Source organism: Orycteropus afer, unplaced genomic scaffold (genome assembly GCF_000298275.1).
Source record: "Orycteropus afer afer isolate SDZICR_OR568_19922 unplaced genomic scaffold, OryAfe1.0 scaffold00208, whole genome shotgun sequence".
Classification (NCBI taxonomy): Eukaryota; Metazoa; Chordata; class Mammalia; order Tubulidentata; family Orycteropodidae; genus Orycteropus; species Orycteropus afer.
The window spans coordinates 1,327,504-1,352,545 of record NW_006921795.1 but is presented as its reverse complement, the minus strand read 5'-3'; the positions used below and the strand labels follow the sequence as shown (position 1 = coordinate 1,352,545).

Genomic DNA, 25,042 nt, shown 5'->3' with positions numbered 1-25,042 from the left:
TTGTCTACAAAAAGAGAATGTGATGGTGGCTTTACCACAGTGGGGGTAGAGGCTAACTGAGTCCCACTTGAAGATGTATTTATCTATGTCTGCAAAATGTTAACAATTTTTTGAGCCAATATTTCAAGTTTTAGAGATGTTACATAAATGCCAATATTTTCTTTCTTTGAGTAATATGAAGAGCTGTCATTCTGAGTCCCCCATTTCCATACAGCAACACCTGTCTGGTTACTGCAGTTGCCTCTTGATACCAAGGCTTCAGAACAGTGGCACATGATATGCTCTTGGTTGGGGGATGGTTTTCTTCCACCATGACTCTATCAGAAGAGAAAACATCAGATTGTGCTTAGCTCACTTGATTCTTTCTTTGCTGCCTGGCCTGCAGACATATCTGGACTGCTCAGTTTTTAATTTTCTTTTTTATATGAATTAGTTGGCATTTTTGACTCCTCTGTCAGTTTCTGTGAATTTGGAGAATTAGGCCCATACTTGAGAGCTGGGTTTGCTTTGTGAGTGTTGATAAAACCCCTTTCTAAGCCTGCAGACTGGAGGGTGGTGTGAATTCACCAAGGAAGGGCCACCTGTTACATTTTAGAGAGTTCTCCTTCACATCGCTCCACAGCTCTCACCTTTAACATCTGAAGTTTTATGGTTAAGAGCAGTTGGACACCAGTGGACAGTGAAAACAGGTAAGCATTTGTCCACAGAGCCAGCCCACAGGTCATTTAAACAGAGTGGAGTGGCAGGAGGCTGGGCTGAAAGGAGATGCCCCAGGTTCTATTTCTGACCAAATACGTATTTCATGATGCAAGTCACTTCACCTCGTGGGCCTAGGATTCCTCATCTCATAAAGAAGGAGCTTAGTCTGGTGTTCTTTCAGGTCCCTGCGGTGATAGTACAGTTCATTGATACTTTGGCAAAATGAAAATTATGCAAGGATATATATCTAAATAACAGCAACAACAAGACATAACATTGTGTTTTGAGAAAATCATACATAAGCTATAATTCCATTTATAAACCAAACCAAACTCACTGCCATCAAGTTGCTTCTGACCCATAGTGACCGCTCCTTGGATTTCTGAGGCAGTATCTCTACGGAAATAGATTGCCTTGCCCAGTCTTCCTTCTGAGGAGTGGCTGGTGGGTTTGAACTGCCAGTCTTCTGGTTAGCAGTCAAATGCCTTAGGCACTACACCACCAGAGCTCCCAATTCCATTTATATGAAGTTCAGAAACATGCAAAAATCATATATGTAATAGAAATCAGAATGATGGTTACATTTGCCGGGAGGATTGACTGGGAGGAGTTGGGTGGTATCCTTCTAGGGTACTAGAAATGATCTATATTGTTCCTAAAGTCAGTACAATGGTTAAAAATTAATCTCCTTGTTTTTGAGTTTAGGCTATTACCTAATGATGTGTTTTTCAGAAGGGAGAAAAACAGAGAGGAAGGAAGGAAGAAAGAAAGACATTGAGAGATTGTAATCATTTGTGGATTGTCAGCAACATTTCCCAAAGTGTCTTTCACATTAGAGCTTCCACTGTCACTATCAATAGAAATTCTGCTTAGAAAGGGTGTGGGAAAGGCTGGGTTCTACAAAAGGTTTTTTTATTATGGAACTTTTCAAAGACTTCAGTGGGATTGTGTCTTCTGAAGGCCTTTCATGCAGCATTTTTTTCCTACCTTACTTATTTGGCCACAGAACTTTTTTTTTTTTTTTTTGGTCACAAAATATCTCCTAGGACTCCTGTCCTTCAGGTTCAGGGCTCCAGTTTAGGAAATTCTGTTTGAAACATGGGCAGCAGCTGCAAACATTTCCTCTGCAGCTCTTCATCACATACAATTGTGGCTGATATAAGAAGACACTGAATCAATAACTAATTCCTTTCACTTTTTTTTCAAACTTGTTAGAATATTTTTAAAGCAGCTTTGCTAGAAACAATACAGTTACAGATTTTTCTAAACAGGTCAATTCTCAGAAATTTTATTCTTCTGTGGAGAAGCATGTCAGCTGGTTTGCAGTGTCAGTTGTCACAACCTATCCCCAGGATAAAATGTGTTGCCCCAGTACTCTGAATGTTATGTTCTTTCTGACCACAGAGAAATTGAGTTAAAGTCTACTTTTGTGAATACTGGAACCTAACTGACTTGTCATTTTAGATTGTTAGTGGACTGTTTTCTGTCTTTTTGGAGCAGGATAAAAAATGTCGATACTCACTTCTCCAAGAGGAAAGACAGAAGTGGTTCATTGCCGAAGAACTGAATCACAGGATATTTATTGTATCAAAAACCTCATTAGAAAATTCACCCAGAAGCTGTTTGGGAGACTTAACATCATCTATCTTCTGTAAGTACATAGCTCAGTAAGCTCAAGAATATCAGGTTTATCACCCATCAGAGAGGGATCTTACTCCTGCATCCTTGTGAGGCTATGGTGAGAACATGGGACACTCACAGTGAAAAAATGTGTAGCAAGAAAATATGTCCTGATGAGCTCTAGGGACAACCACATCTCTAAGTCCTGTAACAACGTGCGAGTGAAAGGGTTTCTCTTTGGTGTTAGATTCAGGCAAACTTTTTCAAATCTCAATTGCATCACTTACTAGTGGAATCACTTGGAGCAAGATAATGATACCAGATTTGAGGACTTATTTTATGTTTGGCTGTGTGCTTTGTAAACATCATCTTATCTAATCCTTCTGATTTCCTTTCTGTGGTAGCCAATATCATATCAATTTTATAGATGAGAAATCAGAGGCCTTCCCAAAGTGAAACAGCTAGTAATTGAGATAATCTGAATTTGCTCTTACCCACTGCATGATGTCCACCACTCATCTGTCAGTTTGTTGTACTGTGGTGGATTGCAGGTTGCTATGAGGCCAGAGGCTGTGTCACTGGTGTTTCAAATACCAGCAGGGTTACCCATGGTGGACAGGTTCAGTGGAGTTTCCAGACTAAGACAGACTGGGAAGAAGGACTGGGCCATCCACTTCTGAAAAAATTGGCTACTGAAAACTTTATGAATACCAAGCGTAGCATAGCAAGGATTGAGAGGATGGTACAGGACCAGGCAGTGTTTCTTTCTGTTGTACATAGGGTTGCTATGAGTTGGAGCTGGCTTAGTGGTGCCTTAACAACTGCATGATGTGCTTCTAAACTTAAAAACAGGCATAAGTTTGTTAGACCTTTGTTCTCTTAGTTTTATTTATTTATAGACCTCTTGTGAATACTAGAATATAAATATTTTAAAATCTGTTCTTAAAAACAGGCATAAGTTTGTTAGACTTTTGTTCTCTTAGTTTTATTTATTTATAGACCTCTTGTGAATACTAGAATATAAATATTTTAAAATCTGTTCTTATTATTTTTATTGAAACAATGAAAGATAGCCCATCATTTTGTACTTCATAAAGCTTCATATTAAATATAATTGTAATGTTTAAACTCAGACCAGCCTAAGACATTACAAGTTTCATTTCTTATTTGCCACAATGATGAGTGTAATGTAAATTGATGTAATTTTACTGGAGGGCAGTAAAGCAATGTGTATAAAATGCTTCAAAAATATTTGAATTGTTCTGGTTACCTAGTGCCGCTCTTACAAATACCACAAATGGAATGGCCTTAACAAACAGGAGTTTATTCTCTTACAGTTTGGAGGCTTTAAGTCCAAGTTCAAAGAGCCAGGCTCGAGGAGCTGGGTGAAAGCCCCTCAGCCTTGGGGTCCAGCTCTGCCTCCTGCTCCCGGCCCACTGGAGCTAGAGGCGTTTCTTCACTCAGACAGCTGCTGGCTGCTCAGGCTGACAAACCCAAGGTTGACAAGTAAAAAGGCTCAGTCCTGATGTTACCAAACCACATGGCAGGCCATTAATTTAAGTCCATTGTAGTCCCAAGGTTGGCAGAGCACGGTAGGCTGTGGAACAATGACATGGCTACATTCAGGGTCCACGCATGCCATAAGCTAGAGACCATTCCCCAAGGCTTCTATTTATATACAGAAAGCAGACCACATTCCCTAAGGCAGCTACTCAGCTGCTCACAGTAGATTCCGCCATGGAGTTGATTATCAACCTCATCATGGGGAATGCTACATCCAGTTGCTCAGCCACTCAACCAGGCCCAGCCAAGTTGACATACAAACTGAACTACCACACCAATGAATGGCAAACATACTACACAAAAACGTTGTTCCTCATCTTATTTTGGTGAGTAGCAACTGGGATCATAACAGCTTGCAAGTGGACATCATATGCAGCAATGGATCTCTCCTCATCCAGAGCAGAGAAGAATGAAGAAAAACAAAGATGCATGGAAACAATTAGTCCAAATGACTGGTACACCATGCAATTCTCAGCCTATATGACTATGAGATCAGAAGAACTAGATGGTGCCCAGCTACCACTGTCAATGACTTTGAGGTGCGTCTATGTAGGAGATCCTGGATAGAGTGGGAGAATGAAGTGGAGCAAAATTCAAAATCAAAAAATAAAAGGCACCAGGTTTGCTGATCTGATAGAGCCTGGTGGAACCCCTGAGACTTTGGCCCCTAGCTGCCCTTCAGGTCTGGAATTGAACCCACTCCTGTGGCATCCAGTCAAACAAAAGACAGGCATATGAGCTGAACATTTACATTATGGAGAACACTGACAATCATGAGAGAATAGAAGGGCTGTGTATGCACAGGGAGACAGCTCAGGGGGCATGAGTTCATGGGACGGAAGGGCACAGGGAAGAGGTAACTATGGGGAGGAAGTGGGAAGGAAGCTATTGCATTGTGGGACAAAGTGTATGTGAGCTGCTCTATGGAAAATGAATTTGCTCTGTAAAATTTAACTCAAATCACAATAATTATGTATATATATATATGCCAATGAAATGATTTTAGTGTTTGCATTATGTTATATTAAACACCTTAATCACTCCTTCTGATTGGAAACAACTAAAACAGTGACACACACAATCACAGCTTAAGGACTGTGCAGAGAACATTGTAAAAATGAAGTCAGAAAATCTAAGAGGTAAGGCGTTCTGGTAGCATAGTGGCTAAAGCACTTGACTGCTAACCGGAAGGCTGGTGGTTCAAACCCACCAGCCACTCCTTGGAAGGAAGGTTGGGCAATCCTACTTCCATAGTGATACTGCCTCGGAAACCCAAGGAGGGGTTGCTATGAGTCGGGGCCGACTCGATGGCACATAACAGCAACAACAACAAGCAGAAACCAATGTCAACGTTCTCCTTAAGGATTTTTGCCACATTCTAGAAACCCCCTGCCTCTGTTTTGACACCTTCACAAAGAACAGGAAATAAAGCAACCTCAGACTCATTCAAGGAGAGAAGTATTAGAAAACTCTATATAAACTGGGATATTCAGTATAAAGATGAGCAAGAGGTAAACCTACTGCAAAAAAAAAAAAAAAAAAAAGCAGTAAGGAAAATAGCCTTTCAATGTCAGCATGAAATAAATGGAAGAGGATAAATTATCTCCTGAAAATTCATAAGCACAAGTTGAATTGAAGTCTTTACTAATTATATGTTTGTTCCCCAAAAGAACTTCAAGTGGAGAATTTATTTAAAAATGGTCTCAGGCTAGTAGTATGTCCATGAGACTGGCCAAACTTAGTGTAAATCAGGTCTGAAGAGATGGGGCGTCAACTCAGACTTCAAATAATATTCACAGATGAAGTTCCAAAGAGCATGAGTTCACAGTCAAAAGTCACAAATATACAAGGAAACAGCGAACCATAATAAATGCCACCAGGAAAAAAAAAAAAAAATCAGCAGAGGCAAATTCTCAAAGACTTTTGATATTAAGCCAAACAAAGAATATAAAATAACTATGTTTAATATATCTAAAAAATGAACAGTTTAAAAAGATGATCAAAGAACAAAAAGACCATAAAATGACCTATCAAGTTTGCAAAAATATCAGATAGACTATCTGGAAATGAAAATATAGTTGAAATTAAAATCTCAGTGGAAAAATTAAACATCATAATAGATACATTTGAAGATGGAATGAGTGAACTTTTAGATCAATACCAGTAAATTATCCAGAGTTGCTGGCAAAACACCAATTCTGATCCCCAAAATGCAGTGAATCCCACGCAGAATAAATAAAAAGAAATCTGTAACAAGTCACATCATAATGAAACAGCAGAGCAGCAGAGCTAAAGACATATCTGAAACATAACCAAAGAGAAAAGAAAAATTACCTACAAAGACATGAAGATTAGATTAGTAGATGATTTCTCACTAGCAACAATGGAATCCAGAAGACAGTGGGATGTCTTCTGTATTTGAGAGAAAATAAAATCAATTTAGAAATGTATGCCCAGTGAAAAAATTTTCAAGATATAGGGTAAAGTGAATGCATTTTCTGACAAAAAAGAAAAAAAAAAAAAAACCTGAGATAGACTGTGAATAAAGAAAATTCCTCAAAATTCATTTTGGGCAGAAGGAAAACTGTCTCAGCTTGAACACCCAAGGTATAAACATGGAAGTAAAAATATGACCAAATATGTGGGTACAAAAAGGAAACATGTTGCATAATACAGTAATGATAATAATGACTACTTTGTGAGGTATAAATTGTGAGTTAGAATTGAAATACAGGAGAAAAACGGTATATAAATTGGGAGGGTCATGTTAGAATGAATGTACTTCTAAGGTCTCTGTCTTATTTAGAATGAGGGTGTGGAAGCTAGTATACAAAGATACAGTCCCTTTCCTCCATGAACCAAACCTCCTAGAATTTATACCCTTGTGAAGTCCCCTCTCAACAGAATCAGGGTCATCACTGGGTAAATGATAGAAAGCAGCACAAGTGATATTGCATGATTTCAAATGTAGGTCTTGTAGGAAATGTAGGATTTCAAAAGAAGTCTTGCACTTTTCATGGAGTCTCTTGGAATGCTCCCTCAGAATGCCTTGCTCTTGAAAGCTCAAGTCACATGGCCACATGTAGGCACTTCACTTGACAGGCTCAGCCAAGCTCCCAGCTAGCAACCAGCATCAACTGTTAGAGATATGAGTTGGCCATTTTAGACACTGCATCTTCACATGACTTCAGTTTTAGGTATATTCGACTGCCATCACAAGAGAGACCCCAAGCAAAAGCTGCTCAGTTGAAACTAGTCAACAGACAGAATAGTGAGAGATGACAATAAACTGTTTAAAGCCACTAAATATTGGGGTGGTTTGTTACACATCAATTGATATCCTGGTGAACAGAGGGTAAAGACGTTATTAGGACTATATATATGTTAACATGGTTAGGATAACCATTAAAGAATAAGCATAGAGATTATAACTTCTGATCTATAAAGGGAAAAATGGAATGAGAAATTTAAAAAAACCTTCAATTTAAAAAAAGGAAAAAAGAGGAAGAAAAAAAAAAAAAAAAAAAAAAGAATACTAAAATAATACGGCACTTGACTGCTAACCAGAAGGCTGGCGGTTCAAATCCACCAGCCACTCCTTGGAAGGAAGGTTGGGCAATCTACTTCTACTGCCTCGGAAACCCAAGAAGGGGTAGCTGTGAGTCGGTCCGACTCAACGGTACATAACAACAACAACAAAATAGTAATAAGTAGAAGAATTTGAACTATGTCAGTAACATAATTAATGTATTTGGGTGGACAAAATTCTCTGGTTAAATGATACATTTGGGCATATTGGCTAAAAACAAACTAAAACAAAAGAAATTATGTTTTATTTGTAAGAGATACCTAAGACATAAAGGCCCAGAAAGGTTTAAAGCCAAATATTGGGGAGAACAGAGACAAAGCCAATAGAGAAAAAGCCTTTCCCAAGAGCTGACACCTGAATTTGGATTTCAAGCCTCCTAAACTATGAGAGAATAAATTTGTTTGTTAAAGCCATCTACACGTAGTATTTCTATTATAGCAGCATTAGATTACTACTTGATTTCTATCAACTAGATAACTATTTGGTTTCTTTCCTCATGTATTTATTCAAGTTTTTTCTTTTCTTTCTTTTAATTGACTGCCTACTCAGTGTCAAAGGGATACAGTAACGAGCAAAACTGATCTTGCCTAAAAGTCCAGCTGTTGTGTAGTGAATAATATGATAAGGGTTTTCTAGCCATAGTCTTTGTAACTCCTGCTGGATTACTGGGTGTTGTTGTTGTTGTTATATGCTGTTGGATTACTGTGTAGGACCATGCAAATAGGTGTCAATGTGGCTGGGCAGCTGGTAGTTATTTCCTATAATGAGACTGACAACCCTGGTGGAATTTGCCTTGAGCAACTGAGTAGCTGCTTTTAAACTCCTAATTGTTAAAGTCATCCACCTGGGGTATTTCTGTTGGAGCAGCATGAAGTAATCTGGGAAAGTTCACTCTCTCTCAGGTGTGTAGAACTGTCATGTTGGGATTGGTTAGTTTTGCCCCTCTGCCAGGTTTAAAATGAGCCCTTGTAGAGGCAGAAGAGTATCTCACTGCTGGCTGAGACAGATGACTGGCTGAGAGAGAAGCCTGGCTGATAGAGACACCCAACTGAGAGACAGTGGCAGTGGAACCAAGAGGCATGCGACAGAGTCACGGGCTTACATGGCCCACAGAGACAGAGGACTGGCTAAGAGGTGTTTCTAAGGGCACAGCAGAGAGAAGACTGTCCTGACTGAAGAACTGTATCCTGAGTGTTCCTGAACTTGAACTGTAGTTTGTTGCTTCCCTAATAAACCCATAATCTGTGAGTTTTGTGTGGCCACTGCTGTGAACTACCAAACCCAGCAGAAAGGTGTTGGGTGCTGTAGGAGGAATGGTTGGTGTTAAGGTTGGTAAGAGGGCTGGAGTGTGGCGGCATGTCTGGCCTCATGAGAACAGGCCTTGGGCTGCTGATGGTGATTCTGTCCTCCTCTTATGTAGTTAGAGGAGGTCAGAAGATGCCACCTTCTTGCCCCTTTTGCACTTGCTAAGTTTTAGGAGGTGAAAGTAGCAGATTAGGTTCAGGAGATTAGATGGGAAGGGCTAAGAGAACCTGCCACACTGAGAGCAGAGATCACAGTGCAGCACGAGTGGAGAGGGAGACAAGGACTGGCATGCAACCCAGTATGATAGACGTGCAGGGAAAACTGAGTTGTGTTTTGTTCACTCTGTTTAACAAAGCAGAAAATGTGGGCATGTTTCACCACGATTTCATCAAGAATAGTGAAATAAGTTTTGTCTGTACTTGGAAAATTCCTTAAACCATGTTAGTAAGTGAGACTGTTCACCAGAATAACAGTTGGAAGGCCTGCTTCTATTCCCTTGTCTTTTATTAAATTGTGAGGTTGCTTGAGCTAAGCAAGACTTCTCAGGGTCTTCATGTCTGCAGCTGAATCATCTGATATCTAAGCTCTGTATAAGTTACTTAGCCCAGGGACACAGTTTGGGGTTTGGAGAAAAAGGTTAAGAGTGCTCATATAGAAGGAGCTAAAATCTTAGCTTTGCTACTGTACATAAGTGACCAAATTATTCTAGTTTGCCTGGGACTTTCCTTGTTTTAGCACTGAGAGTCCTGTATTTCTGAGCACCCCCTTTGTCACAGGGAAACAGCAAGACTGGACCATCCTAACTACGTGTTTAGGCTTACACAGTGGTATTGACAAGATGGAGAGAACAGGGAAAAGTTTCCAGTCAAATAATTTGTCCAGTAAATATCTAAAGGAAGAATATTGGACACTTAATAATATACATATGCTAGGAAAAATGAGGCAGTCTGTTTCTGTAAAGATTTACAGCCTTGGAAACCCTTTGAGGTTGCTATGAGTTGTAATTGACTTGATGGCAGTGGGTTTGGTTTTGGTTTTGAATGTATATACAAAATAATGCTGTATATAAACTTACTGCCATTGAGTTGATTCCAACTCATAATGACCCCCTTGGGTTTCCAAGGCTGTAAATCTTTATGGAAGCAGACTGCCTCATCTGTCTTCTGCAGAGCAGCTGGTGAGTTCAAACCACTGACCTTTCATTAGCAATCAAATGCCTTAACCATTGCACCACCAGAGCTCCTTAATACTATGTATGTATGTTGTTGTTGTTGTTGTTATTTGCCATGGAGTCAGACCTGACTCATACCAACCGTCCTTGGGTTTCTGAGGTAGTAGTATCACTACGGAAGTAGATTGGCCAACATTCCTTCTGAGGAGTGTCTGGTGGGTTTGAACCACCAGCCTTCTGGTTAGCAGTCAAGTGCCTTAGGCACTATGCTACCAGAGTTCCTAATACTATGTATATAAAATATAAAATATCTTTCTGATGAAATGTAATTTTAAATAAAAGTTTGATTAATAGCACCAGATGACCTGAAAGTTGCTGCTCTATTATTCCCAACTCTTAAAAAGGATAATCCTATCTCATCCAGCAGTTGCTAAGCTCTAATAGCCATATAAAACCCCCCCAAAAACCCAAACTCACTGTCATTGAGTTGATTCTGACCCATAGCAATCCCCCTCGGGTTTCAGAGATGGTGAATCTTTATGGAGGTAGATTGCTCCTCTTCCTTCCGTGGAGCAGTAGGTGGGTTTGAACCATCCACCTTCTGGTTAGCAGTCAAATGCCTTAGGCACTATGCCACCAGAGCTCTAACAGCCATGTGAGTGAGAAAATGACTTATCCATACTTCTCTTTCAGTCATCCTGTTCAAGTGTGCAATTTTAACCATTTCCACAGAGAAAAAGCAAACCTTGCTGTTACCCTCTGCAATGACAAGGAAGAGATCATGGCCCAGGCCACCTTTGTGGACTATCCCAACTGGAACATTGCCAGGCAGGACAATTGGGTGTCAGTGTTCCGGGAGCTTGACAGTGACATCCCGTGCACAGTAAGGAGTCACATTCAATTCTTCTTAGAACATTCTTAGAATATTAGAAGTAGAATATTCATTAGAATAATAATTAGAACTATTATTTTTTTATTATTAGAATAAATTATTTAGAATTATTATTAATTTTAAAGGGAAGTCCTATGTTTGCATATTAACTCTTTTTGGATTTTGGGCTGACCAATGCAAAACTAATGACAGAAAGTATGTGACACTATTGACAGTTAAATATGAAGCTACCCGGTGGGGCCTGAAAACAGGAGGACAGAGAAGAGAAGACATTGTAGGTAATAGCCAAATCTGTGTGCACTGCCAAGGCCTTGATCATGCTGGATGTGCTAACGAGGACTGGGGAGCAAAAGACTACTGGAAGTATCAGAATGTGTGCTTCCTAGGCTTCCACATTCTTCCTTCTGCTTCTGGTTTCCAAGTGTTTGAAATCCTAGGAGGACACCAGTAATGTACACATTTGCACTCAACAACAGCAGAACCTCAGATTTAGGTCACACTTTATGATTTTCAAAGTGTTCTTGTGGACTCTGGCTCATTTGATCTCTTCTAGCTGTGGGCACGTGACAACTTCTTAACTGATGGGGAATAAAGTCAGTGGTACCTGCAGTGAGTACAGCCTTGGTAGTTGGTGCCAAGTTCTGAGCACTCCCCGCATATGGCCTGCCAGAGCTGGCCAGCATTTGGTCCCATTTTTTGTAGAAAGCCAGAGGCTGCACCTTCTGGCTGCACACTTGCCAGTTGATGAAAATTCAACACATAATATCCAGAGCCCTGGTGTCAGAAAAAGAGGGAATGCTAATTGAGTACATGAGTGGATTTGAATGCAAATGCTCATATATTCCAGCAAATCAGTCAGTGTTCAGTGCACATGATGACATCTTCTGTGCTGCTTTTCCTCCCACCCAACACCCATTCTCTGCACTAAATATTATCGTCAGGAAGTTATCCCAAACTTGGAAACAGAAAAAAGATTTCCAGGTCTTCTTTCAATTCAGTGCTTGCCTCTATGATTGACTTTTTATTGACTGCCCTATTGTCTATGGGATTTGACTGCTAACCAGAAGGCTGGCTCTTCAAATCCATTAGCCACTCCTCAGAAGGAAGACTGGGCAATCTACTTCTGTAGTGATACTGCCTCGGAAGCCCAAGGAGGGGTTGCTATGAGTCAGAGCTGACTTGACGGCAATGAGTTTAGCTTTTTTGGAAGGACATCAATGAACTTGTTGATTTTTATCCAGTGGAGGTACAAATAATTTCTGTCTGGTAGAAGAGAGAACTTCAGAGGTGATGGCATATGGCCCCAGAGGACACTCATTGGTTTTGTATCTAACCCAGCCATCTCTTTCTAACATTCATTTATCAAATTGCCTGTAAGGTGCTCTTCCCATTCATTAAGTAGCCACTGTCACCTCACTGACTAATGAGATGAATAAATCTCTGGCATATGTTCATTTTATATTTGCATGATAGTCATGATTTTATCTTTCTGAAAATTATGTGATTCATATACTATTCTCTTTTTTGTTCTTTTTCTTGTTCTCCTAAGATTGTTTCTATTTTAAACTTCTCACTTTGTAGAGCTGGGCTAGTCTGAATGATATATGCTCCAAGTATGAAATATATATATCAGACTTCAAAGTCTTAGTATAAAAAAAGAATGTAAAATACCTCATAAATATTTTAATATTAATTATATGTTGAAATTATAATTTGAATATATTGGATTAAATAAAATAAATATAAGAATTAATTTCGCCTGTTTATTTTTTAAAACGTGTCTATTAGAAAATTTAAAATTCCATACATGGCTTGCATTTGTGGCTTACATTATTCTTCTGTTGGACTGTGTATATATAGCACACTAAGGCCTAGTGCATTTTCTTTCTCAGGGGTATTTGCATTTGAAGTAATGATCTTTATCTTAAAAGTTAAGAATAAATCTTGAATTGTAATATTTCTAATAATGGTCAAGAGAAATTTGGAGACAAATCAGCAAGCAGTAAACCAGGACGCCTAAGGCTAGTACTGTTTAGAATATAAAGCAGATGTTGAGTAAGGTTGTTGTGGGATTAAATGAGTTAATATGTGGTTGTGTTGTTGCTGCTGCTGCTGCTGTTGCTGTTGTTATCTAGACTTTGGAGTTTGCAGTGTGTTGTTTGCTTTTTGGGAGTTTTCAGGCTGATAAATAAAGCTCATGATTCTTCTCACAATTTTAAATCCAGTCACCGTGAGTCAGAATTGACTTGACAGCAGCTAACCACAATAACAACAGCTCCTTGTAAGGTACACACCATCACAGGAGTACAGAGTAAGGCATATGGATGTGCAGTTAGTAACCCAAGGTCACCTAGAAAGTTGCCCTGACACAAGAAACAGAAAGCACTCTTGTTTTCCTGGCCTGGGCACTTTGTTGTTGTTATGTGCCATCGAGTTGGACCCGACTCATCGTGGCCTGGGCACTAGTAATACCCTAATCAGCCAACCACTTCACATTTGTGTTTACTTCTATGGTTTGAAGATTTGCCCATATTCTCAGAGCAGGCTGATACGGGAGTATACAGAACAATTATGTATTATTTGTGTTGTTGTTGTTATGTGCCGTCGAGTCAGAGCTGACTCATAGCGACCCCTCCTTGGGTTTCCAAGGCGGTATTACTATGGAAGTAGATTGCCCAACCTTCCAAGGAGTGGCTGGTAGGTTTGAACCACCAGCCTTCTGGTTAGTAGTCAAGTGCCTTCAGCACTACGCTACCAGAGCTCCTATATATTATTTAGGTTATTTAAGTTAGTTAAAAAATCTTCAGAAGTTATGGGTAAAAAGTTGTCTTAAAGCTCAAAAGATTTAACTTGAAAGTCATGATGGATTCTTGCTGCTTTGAGTGTTTAGCTCCCAGGTTTTCAGGATCCCAAGAGGAAATGTTTGATTCTGACTCTGGGAATGTTGAACAAAACAAGCCATTGGATTCATAATGTGGCATCTGCCATCTACCCCTCAAATTCCTAAGAGAATCTTTCCATCAAGTCCTTTGAATAGAGCAGCAGCTGTTGACTCCGGGGCTCAGGAGAAGGGTGATTGTCTTTCACAGGCATACTCGCCCCTGAGGACAGGACCACTGAGTAAATAATCAATTTCACTCTCCTGCAGGCTCTTCCCTGCATTCAGAGGCACAGCCGCACAGCCGGTATAAGGCAGGAGGAGGGCCGATGCTCAAAATCACTGACTCTTCCTATTTCCTTGAGTAATTCTGAGCTAGGAGAAGGGAAGGCAATAGATTCAGCGGAACAGTTCGATGCTGCTTAGATGCCTCAGGACTTAGACATAAACTATCAGCCACTGATAACTGGTACCTCTGTCTGTGGTTGGCCTAGCCTTCCTCCACCCCAGTCTGACCCAGACCAGTGCCAATTCAGCTTTTGATGTGTGTTTCCTTCTTCTTTGCAGCCTCTGAACACACTTTTCATGCACCTCTTTGTGGCTGTGGATGAGTATTCCGTTGGCTGCTGCAAAGAGATTATTCGGTGAGTGACAGAGACCTTGCACATAGCAGGGCCTGCAAGGTTGCCCAGTAATGCCAAATGATGCTAAAGAGAGAGTATGGGCATGTTTTAAATGTTTTTTAAATATGTGAACTTCTATGAGATATTTAATTTGCTTGTAATCTCTGGCCATATTAAATCATTTACTTTGAATCACAGTGATATTTCTGAAAGAAGCTAATCTATCTCTTTGAATCTGGCATTTGTTCAGTTCACATTTTTAACTGGCAGTCTCTTGAGGTAAACAGGTTGACAGTGCAGTTTATTTTTTAAAATGGATTTTGGGGTCACACTGGTGGATATTTCTAACAATAACTTTCCTTAATGATGTATTTAAAAATGTTCATCGATAGTAATAGACTTCAGAAGGATCTAGAATAATGCAGTGTGCGGAAACATGATCTGCAGACTGCCTGGCAATGGTGATGCACCTCGGACAGCCTGCACAAACATTTGGGGTGGTGGCCTCAGCTTTCAGGTCACTTTGGAATGTCACATCAAGTCACTTTGGGATGTTAGACTATCCAGATGCCAGGTCAGAGGTTAATATTAGCAGAAATCTGGTGTGCTGAATGAACGTGGCACCTTTAATTTTGTCTGCCACCATGAGACAGACAGAAAAGGGGATGTTTGGAATTGAAGGAGTAGTGAAGAAAAACAAATTGCCTTCAAGATGCCTTGGGGATGGTCTTGCCTTTGCAAGTAGGGAGTAAAGGAGCCCATGTAGCTCAAAACTATTACTCATAACCTCACTTTTTTAGAAATAGCATTTGTCTCATTAAGGTGCCTACTATTATTTATTACTAACATTTTTTTATTAACACTTGTCCACTCTATCTTTCCCTCCCCAGGACTGTGTTTAAAGCAGTGCCAGAACTCCACTTCATGTTCCTCATAGTTCCATCCTACATGAGCTTAGGTAAGGCCTACTCAGCCACCTCACATTTCCAGTAGTTCATTCATGCTTAAAACTGGGATTTTGGGAAATGGGAAATAAGAATGGTCTCAAGGCATTCGATGCCTTATATGCATATTTGGTTACAACAATTAAAGCACGATGTTAAATGGAAACTACATTTTGTTTTGAAGACCTAAAGTTACTCTTTGTTAAAACAAGGCCACTTTTCTTGATCTCTGTGATTTAGGCTCAACTCTAATAACTGTTTTTGACCAAGTGGGGAATGTCCCATCTCTGACATTTGAGGAGGACTTTGCCGTGTACATATGTCACAGGCACAACCATTATCCTCAGCTGCATGTTCGTGAGGCCAGGTAAGTTCAGAGCAGGGCTTTTGTTACTTAAGCTCTACCATGGCAGTTATGTTAAGAAGTATTTCAGAAATTGCCAATTCCTGCTATAAGAATTAAAGTTCAGGTGAAATTGAGTTATAGTTCTTATAGCATTATTTCACTTGGAGGTGTTCACAGTCCCCTTGATTATATAAGCTGCAGGACAAAATATCCAATGATATGCATCTGGATCCAGGTGACTGGCACAGTTACACATTTACTACTTATGGTTTTCTGAAAGCACACAATCCTTGTTCCTACACTGAGTAAAATAACAATTTCACATAAAACAAACTTTAAAATGGATCTGCTTATTTAGTTTCTCCAGTATTAAACACTTATTTTCTGACATTCCATGAAGGAGCACTCTGTTGACTGCAAAGAGAGGTTTTCCCTCTTTTTGAAAATGTTTACCATAAATGTTGCACATAAAATGCCTGTAGTTCAGCAGTCCTAAGTGGATGGATATGAAGGATGGAATGTCTACAGATGACTACAGTACTGTCCCCCATCCCATGAGTGCTCCTACAGTGTGGAATTCCCTCTCTATCTATCATGAGGTGGGTCTCTGTACCTTTGCCTAGAATCTGAGCAGGTTTGGGGCTGTTTCAACAAGTGGAGTATGCAGAAGGGATGCTCTGTGACTTTCGAACTGGCTTATGAAAGGCCTGTAGCTTCTGCATGCTTCTCTTTAGATACTTTCTGTGGAGGAAACCAGCCACCATGTAAGGAGTATGACCACCCCGAGACCCCTGCAGGGGTGCCCAGCCAGGAAGTCCTATACATCTGTGACCCTAGCTGGCATCTGACTTTTTAGCACATGAGCAATCCCAAGAGTGAACTCCTTGACTGCACTCTCCCAGAGTTTTGACTCATATGATTGTGAACAAAATAAAATGGCTACTTTGAAACAAGAGTATATCATGAATCATTTTGTAAGGGTGATTGTTTTGCTCTACCAGGAAAGAAGAAATTATATCTTCTTGGAACAACCACTGCCAGATCTGATGAGTGCTGAATTTCTTTAGAAAAGCATTGAATTTAAAAGAAACAAACAATCAAAAACCAAGGATTTACCAGGCACCAGTATCATGGCACAGTTGTTAAGAGTTTAGGATGATAGCATTGGGCAAATACAGTTTCTGATTTGGTTCTGCTGCTTGCCGGATACATTAACCTAAAAAAATAACTTGACCTCTGTAAGCCTCAGTTTCCTCTCTACTCATGAGTATAAGTAACCTCAGGGATTTGCAGTGTAGTGAGAGTTGCATGGTATGGCTTTTCTAGCCATATCTTTGCTGTGAGCAACTGAATAGTTGCTTGTTAAAGTCATTCACCTGGGGCAGCACAAAGTAATCTTCTGGGAAAGTTCGCTCTCTTTCAGGTGTGTAGAACTCTGATGTTAGGACTGGTTAATTTTGCTACTCTGTCAGGCTGAAAATGAGCCCTCTTGGAGACAGAGGAAGTATATCGCTCACTGCCAGCTGAGAGAGACACACTGCTGAGAGATACATGCTGCTGTGAGAGAGACTTGAGAGATGTGCTGCTTAGAGAGATGTGAGAGAGGCATGCTGCTGAGAGAGAGATGCAAGAGAGACGCACTGCTGAGAGGTGCGCTACTGAGAGAGACTGCCAGCTGAGAGAGACAGCCAGCTGAGAGAGACTGACTGTGTTTCTGAACTTGAATTGTAGCCTGTTGCTTCCCTAATAAACCCCATAGTCTGAGTTCTCTATGGCCACTGCAATGAATTATTGAACCCAGGAGGGAGGTGGTGGGTGCCATGGGAGGGACAGTTGGGGTCAAGGTTGGAAGAGGGCTGCAGGGTGGCAGCATGTCTGACCTCATAGGAACAGGCCTTGGGCTGCTGCTGATGATTCCATTTTCCTCTTGTGAAGTTAGAGGTCAGAAAATGCTGTCTCCCTGCCCTTTTAGCAGAATTTTTGTGATGACTAAATGAGTTAATGCAAGTAAAGTACTTAGCATAGTTCCTGTCACATGTAAGAAATTTTACATATTATTGCAAAAGGGCTTAGAGTTATGTGGGGGAGTGAGACTCATGTACAATAAACTGTCATGCTGTGTGCTTAGAAGAAGGAAGGGCAGAGAAGGATGCAAATAGATTCATATAGCTCCCCACCAAAAAAAAAAAAAAACCTAAATGTTCATCAGTGAGTAAATGGATAAACAAACCGTGGTACATTTTTCACTTAGCAATTAAGTTCAAGACAGCATCATGGGTCACTCTTACAACTTTATGCTGAATGAAAGAAGCCAGAAACTAAAATAAATAAATAAAGTTGTACATTCCACTTTTATAATGTGCAAGAACAGACAAAACTAATGTGTATAGATAGCACCAGACAAGTTATTGCTTTGTGGTGAGGCAAAAGAGAGACTAGGAGGGACATCATGGAATTCTGGGGTTGTAACAGTGCTATATCGATTGAGGTGTATACACTTGTGAAAACTCATTGTATCCACTTTTAGGACTTGTGCATTTTACTATCTGTTATCACACCTTAATGAAAGAGAAAACTTGAAAAATTAGAGGCCTTACAGAAAAGGTAGCACCTGAATCTGCTGGAAGCATGACTCAGAGTTCATCCAAGGAATAGAATGAGCCAAGATGTGGAAGCAGGAAAGCACCTGAAATGACCATTAAGGAGAAGATATGCTGGTGTGGCTGCTGTTCAAAGTGTTGGGAGGAAGAAGGGACCACTGGATAGCAAAGGGAGACTCTTTAACCTAGAGCCAGCAGTGAACACTGAAGAGGGAGGGCATGATATGGTATGTATATTCAGACAGATAACTCTGAATTTCATATTGTCAGTGGTTTATAGGGAACGAGAATAGATTAACCTGGCTAAGAATTGATACAGCGTCAAGATCAGGCAGACAGGTCAAAGAGATCTAAATGAGGAAGAGGATCCAGATAGGTACTTAGATGTAAGAGATGTTGTAGAGGGAAAGTGGAACTGGTTGGATGGAGAAGTTGAAAGATGAGAATGAGGAAAAGATGCCTTGGGATTTACAAGTTTGGGGGGGATGGTTCTTTCATTACTGAAAACAGAAATACAGGTTTAAATGTCTAGTAGAGTGTTGGAAATACAAGTCCAGAGAGGAGTTATGTTGTTGATAGACATTTGTGAGCTGTCAGTTTGTAGGTGAGCAAGGAGATCATGAGAATGGAGGAGATTATCTAGCCTAGGAAGCAATTTTAAAGTGAAAAATAGAGAACAGTGGCAGGAGTTTGAAGGATGGGAAGGAGCTGTGAATGACAATGAGAAAGAAAACTGGCACAGAGGAAGAGGAGTGTTATACAAGTCAAAGGCTTTTAAAAATGTCAAAAGATTCTGGGGAGCCAAGTCATTTGAGCACACACAAGAGACCAATGGATTTGGCAATTAAAATAGCCACAGATGAGATGAATAAAATTGATAAACTTCTAGCCAGAATGACGAAAAAGACACAAATTACCAATCAGGAATGAAAGAGATGGCATTGTCACAGACCCAATGGACATTAAAAGGAGAATAAAGGAATAACATGAACAAATCTATGTCCACAAATTCTAAAACTTAAATAGACCAATTCCTTGAAAAACACATACTATGAAAACTCACTTTAAAAATAAATGAAAATACCAAAAGCGAGTGACCAACATTAACACTAAGGAAAAGAAAGACACAGAGAGGTACATAAGAGGTACAGACTGCAAAGATAAACACTTTTCCATACATAGTACTGCGTTATCAGTAATAAGAAACATTAATCTGTGGGTAAATACATAGGTAGACAGGTTGAATAATCAGATATATTTAGGCAAAAGGGAATACTCATGACCATATATAAGTTTAGGAGCTCTGGTGGCATAATGCCTAAGGCATTTGACTGCTAACCAGAAGGCTGGTGATTCAAACCCACCAGCCACTCCTCGGAAGGAAGATTGGGCAATCTACTTCCTTAATGGTACTGCACTGGAAACCCAAGGAGGGGTCACTATGAGTCAGATCCAACTTGACGGCAGTGAGTTTGTTTTTTTTATATATAAGCTTGGCAGATGATAATTCTACATACGTGTTTGTATGTGCTATAAGAATGTCCATATGTATAATAGAGCTAACAGGGGCAAAGTTATGATAACTTCTTAGCCACAGCCAATCACCCTGAGGAAGTGAGTTGTTGGGCCCAAGAGCTCAGGACCATGGTCATGGAGGACATCAAGCTCCAATGGCATAACATACTACACAAAAGCATTGTTCTACATCCTTTGTTGATGAATAGCAACTGAGGTCTTAAAAGCTTGCAAGCTACCATATAAGATGCAACAAATGGTCGCTCCTTGTCTGGAGCAAAGAAGAATGAAGAAAAATCAAAGATACGTGGTAGCAATTAGTCCAAGGAATTAGTGGATCACGCAGCTTCATGACCTTGAGACCAGAAGAACTAGATGGTGCCAGGCTACAACTGACAACCATTTGGAAAGGGATCAGTGTAGGAGATCCTGGATAGAGTAGGAGAAAAGTGTGGAACAAAAATCATAAGAAAGACCAAGCTTACTGTTCTGATAGAGACTGGTAAAACCCCTGAGACCATGGCTTCTAGTGACCCTTTGGGCCTTGAATTGAATTCACTCCTGTGGCTTCCAGCCAAACGATAGACAGGTGTATAAGGTGAGCATTTACACAAGGTAGGTATACTCCCTAGAACATTCAACGATGGGAGATCGGAAGGGCACTATTTGCACAGGGAGATAGCTCAGAGGGCAGGAATGCATAGGTGAGAAGGACACAGGGAAAAGGTAACCATGAAGGAAATGAGAATAGAGTTGTTATGTTAGGGGATTGCAGTCAGTGTCATGAAACGAAATATGTATGCATTGTTGTATGAATAATGAATTTGCTCTGCAAACTTTCACTCAAATTACAATTTAAAATAAAAAAAAAACCCACTTCTATGTCTAGTAAAGATAAGGCACAGGTGACTTTGGGCAAGAGGGCGGTTATATCATCGCCATTCTGATTTGCTTTTCCTCTTTTTCCTTTTCAAGAGTTCAGGGCTCTGAGATTTGGCCCATGAACCCTTGCTCTATAACTTTAAATCTCATAAAGTTGATTAACATTATGGTTATTGGGTCTTTCTACCTTTCTGAATAAAAATTTATGATAGGGATTCCCAACAAATACTAAATTATCTAAAAGAAGAGTGTGTCTTTTATTTCCCTAGTATATAGCCTGATCCCAATGAATAATTTCAGTAAGGACTGGAATTAAAGTCAACAACCCAACAGTCATGTGGGAGTTCAAAGAGAAGGTGAAGGACAAAAATTTGAGTCTAAAGTCATCAAATAAGCAAATACTGTTAATTTATAGGAAAATGATTTCCTAAATGAAAATGGACAGGGCCAGCTACATAATTTGCAAGACCAAGTACAAATGAAAATGAGGAATCCTGTTTCAAAAAGCAGGCAAAATTTGTCATTAAACCCCAAACCAAATCCACTGCTTTTAAGTCAGTTCTGACTCACAGTGACCCTATGGGACAAAGTAGAACTGCCACACAGGGTTTCCAAGACTATAATCTTTACAGAACCAGATTGCCTTATCTTTCTCCCATGGAGCACCTGGTGGGTTCAAACTGCGAATGTTTTGGTTAGCAGTTGAGCACTTTATCTATTGTGCCACCAGGGATTTTCTAAAAGTATAATTAAATGTACTAAAATATAATGCTTTTCTTTTTTGGTCATTCTCTTGACTTAGGGTTTATTTTATTTTATTTTTAATTTTAATAATTTGCTATTTAATGTCATCCTAAGTAAAGTTGAAGCCTCAGAACTCTTGGCTTTGACCATAAGCTGGGTACTTGCTATAGCCCCTTGTTCTCCATGTTCTGTATGCCTTCCAAGGTCTGGGTCCCAGCTTTCTCCCAAAATCAACCCTTTGACTCCTCTGTTCCTACTCAGTAACCCTGACTACTCAGTAACCAGTGCCTCACTTCTGGCCACTTGGTTTGGGGTCTGGTCTTGTCCCCAACTTGAAGGGGCCAAAGTTAAACAGTGGAAGTTAGATTTCAGAGAGCAGAACAAATGAGAAGTAAGAAAGCTAAGATAAGAGAATAGTCACCATATCATGCTCTTTAAGAAGTTTAATGGTGAAGGAAAGTGGAGAGCAGAAAAAAACTTATTTGCAGGTATTGAGTATTATGCAAACAATATAACATGGCACTCTTTTCACTATTTATGTGGATGCCAAAGGGGCAAGGAGGCCACATCTTCTGGCCTACTTTAACCCCACAAGAGGAAGACAGAACCACCATCAGTAGCCCAAGGCCTATTCCTATTCCAGACATGCTGCCTCCCTCTAGTCTTTTCACCAACCGTTCTTCCTGCAGCACCAACCACCTCTCTGCTGGGTTCAGTAATTAGCTGCAGTGGCCATGTGGAACTCACAGATTATGGTGTTTATTAGGGAAGCAACAGGCTACAATTCAAGTTCAGGAACATGCTCAGTGTCTCTCAGCCTGCTGTTTCTCAGCCAACATTCTCTCTCAATCTCTCTCCCAGCAGTGCACGTCTCTCAGTGTCTATCTCAGCAGTGTGTGTCTCTCACAGCAGTGTGTGTCTCTCTCAGCAGTGCATGTCTCTTAGCCAGCAGTGAATGATTCCTTCTGCCTCTAGAAGGGCTCCTTTTGAGCCTGGCAGTGGCCAAACTAATCAATCCCAACATCAGAATTCTAAACACCTGAGAAGGAGTGAACTTCCCAGAAAATGACTTTGTGCTGCTCTCAACAGAAATACCCCAGGTGGATAACTTTAACAATCAGGAGATACTCAGTTGCTCACAGCAAATTCCACCACAGAGTTCAAAAAGACTGATGGCTAAAAAAGCAAACTATGTAATTTACTACACCACTGGCCGCCCTCTGGCTTTTCTAGCCATTGTCCCTTTTATACTTCAAAAATTAACATCCCCTTCACCATCAGTTTAAGAATAACCCATGAAAGTGTGTAAGCCAGCCACTTCATGCCTTTATCTTCCCCCATTTTAGATAGCCAATTTTTGATTTGCCCATCCCTATCAAACCAGTACTCTGAGGAGACAAGCATGTTCCTTTCTTTCTGGAGAATCTTGTTCTGCTTGGAAACTTCAGGCATCTGCATCCATAAACAAGCAAAGTCCAGCCCAGTGCAAACCATCAAATTGCAGCAACTTAACATCAGCTCAGTGTCAGACATCTTCCTCTTTGTTTGGTCGGGTTCTGGTCAACTCAGCCGTAACCATCCCAGCTAGGTCATGGGTTCCAGCTGCCAAGTTTGGGAGTCACACCTTCTCTTCACTTCAGACCAGCCAGCACCTTCTCTCACATCCTCAGTCCTCAGGGGCTATTTCAATGCCTGTAGGCTCATAACTCCTTGCACTTCAGACCAGTCAGCCCTTCCTCTCATCTCCAGCCTCTGTGGCCTAGGTCAAAGAGTACCAAACTGAGCCCATTTCTTCTTGGCTGTACTTCCCCCATTTCCACTCATGTGGACCCAGGTGGTCACAAGCAAGTTGTATACAAGCCTACTACTTGCTGGCTTCCTTTAACTTTCAGCCCTGGAAGATGTTTCTCTCATGGACCATGACTTTCCTGTCTTTATGCACCCAAAACCTATCTGCTTGCTCAAAATTCAAAAAGCCCAACAGTCATTTTTTTTTTTTTTTTCCTCTCTCTCTTCAGGTCCTTTCTTCAAATGGAAATCTGTTCCCTCCATAGTTCTGCGTGGGTCTCAGGTTTTCTACCTAAACCCCTACTACTCTACAGAGTTTGAAACAAAAGCCTGTGTTTCTTCTGGGCAGATTCTATTTCCCCTTTTAACATCTCAAATCAAGTATTAGCTGAAGGCAGACTTACATGCTCTCCTTATCCATACCCCATAATCATTTCTAATGTACAACTGGGTAAAAGAACATGCACTATCCATAGTACATTTGGATAAATACATAATCCAACACATAATCCTTTTTAAGACATTGCAGTTTCATCCTTTAACCTTGATGATCTTCCCATTCTATATATATGGCCTTGGGCCTTTGGCTGGGTATAACCAAAAGCCCTAGCCTCTGGATCAGTTATCTCCTTTAATAGATAACACCAACCAAAGTAACCATCTGAGAATCCAAAGTTTCACTTCCCAGGCCCCTTCCTTCTTTCTTTTACAAAGTCCCATGCTTCTATGAGTCTGGAGCCACTGCAACAAATCCTACCGCTTCTGACACCAACTGCCAGTGGGGCAAGGAGGCCGCATCTTCTGCCTACTTTGACCCCACAAGAGGAAGACAGAATCACCATCAGTAGCCCAAGGCCTATTCCTGCCAGGCCAGACATGCTGCCTCCCTCCAGTCCTTTTACCAACCATTCTTCCCTCAGCATCCACCACCTCTCTGCTGAGTTCAATAATACACTGCAGTGACCACACAGAACTCACAGATTGTGGTGTTTATTAGGGAAGCAACAGGCTACAATTCAAGTTTAGGAACATGCTCAGTCTCTCTCAGCCCACTGTCTCTCAGCCAGCATTTTCTCTCAGTCTCTCTCCCAGTGGTGTGCATGTCTTGGTGTCTCTGTCAGCAATGCATGTCTCTTGTGTCTCTCAGCCAGCAGTGAGAGATTTCTGCTGCCTCTAGGAGGGCTCCTTTTGAGCCTGGCAGAGTGGCCAAACTAACCAATTCCAACATCAGAGTTCTAAACATCTGAGAGAGTGCAAACTTCCCAGAAAAGTATTTTGTGCTGCTCCCAATAGAAATACCCCAGGTGGTTAACTTTAACAATCAGGAAGTACTCAGTTGCTCATGGCAAATTCCACCATGGAGTTTATAAAGACTGATGGCTAAAAAAGCCACACTATGTAATTTACTGCAATGCAGTGAGTTATTTATGTGCATTTTGAGATTCAGGCAGCATGTGTCTAAAAAAAAGGTCACCAAAGAGTAGAATAAACTCAGATAGAAATTATCCACTTAATTTGGAACAAGAGAAAAAAAAACAATGCACTGAAAAGAAAAAAAACAAACTTTATTTGTATTAATAGCTAATGTTCACATTATAATCTTCTCTTTATTTATGATATTTTGGTTATGATATGAATCCTAATGTGATTCAAAGGTATTATGAAGAAAAGGCATTTTGTGAAATAACATTTTTATTTGGTTCTCACACTTTTTAAATGCTTATACTCCATTTATGAAGCTTCTCTTGCTGGTGTCTGTACAGATAAATTGATCTGCCTATCCTTTAGGAAGTCACATTTTAAAAAATTTTCTTGGAGGCGGGGCAAGATGGCGGACTAGGCAGAAGGATTGCACAGACCCTCTTCAACAAAGAAAAGGGAAA

At 40.4% G+C, this 25,042-nt stretch overlaps 1 protein-coding gene across 1 annotated transcript in view; it reads left to right on the top strand.

The window, feature by feature from the left end:
• Positions 1 to 2,207: 2,207 nt before the first annotated feature.
• Positions 2,208 to 25,042, top strand: part of CFAP61 (cilia and flagella associated protein 61) — a 722,434-nt gene continuing 699,599 nt past the window's right edge. The window contains exons 1-5 of the mRNA XM_007948197.1: positions 2,208 to 2,350; positions 10,680 to 10,830; positions 14,285 to 14,361; positions 15,231 to 15,298; positions 15,525 to 15,651. Of these exons, the coding sequence (XP_007946388.1) occupies positions 2,208 to 2,350; positions 10,680 to 10,830; positions 14,285 to 14,361; positions 15,231 to 15,298; positions 15,525 to 15,651 (566 nt within the window). The remainder of the gene's footprint in view (positions 2,351 to 10,679; positions 10,831 to 14,284; positions 14,362 to 15,230; positions 15,299 to 15,524; positions 15,652 to 25,042) is intronic.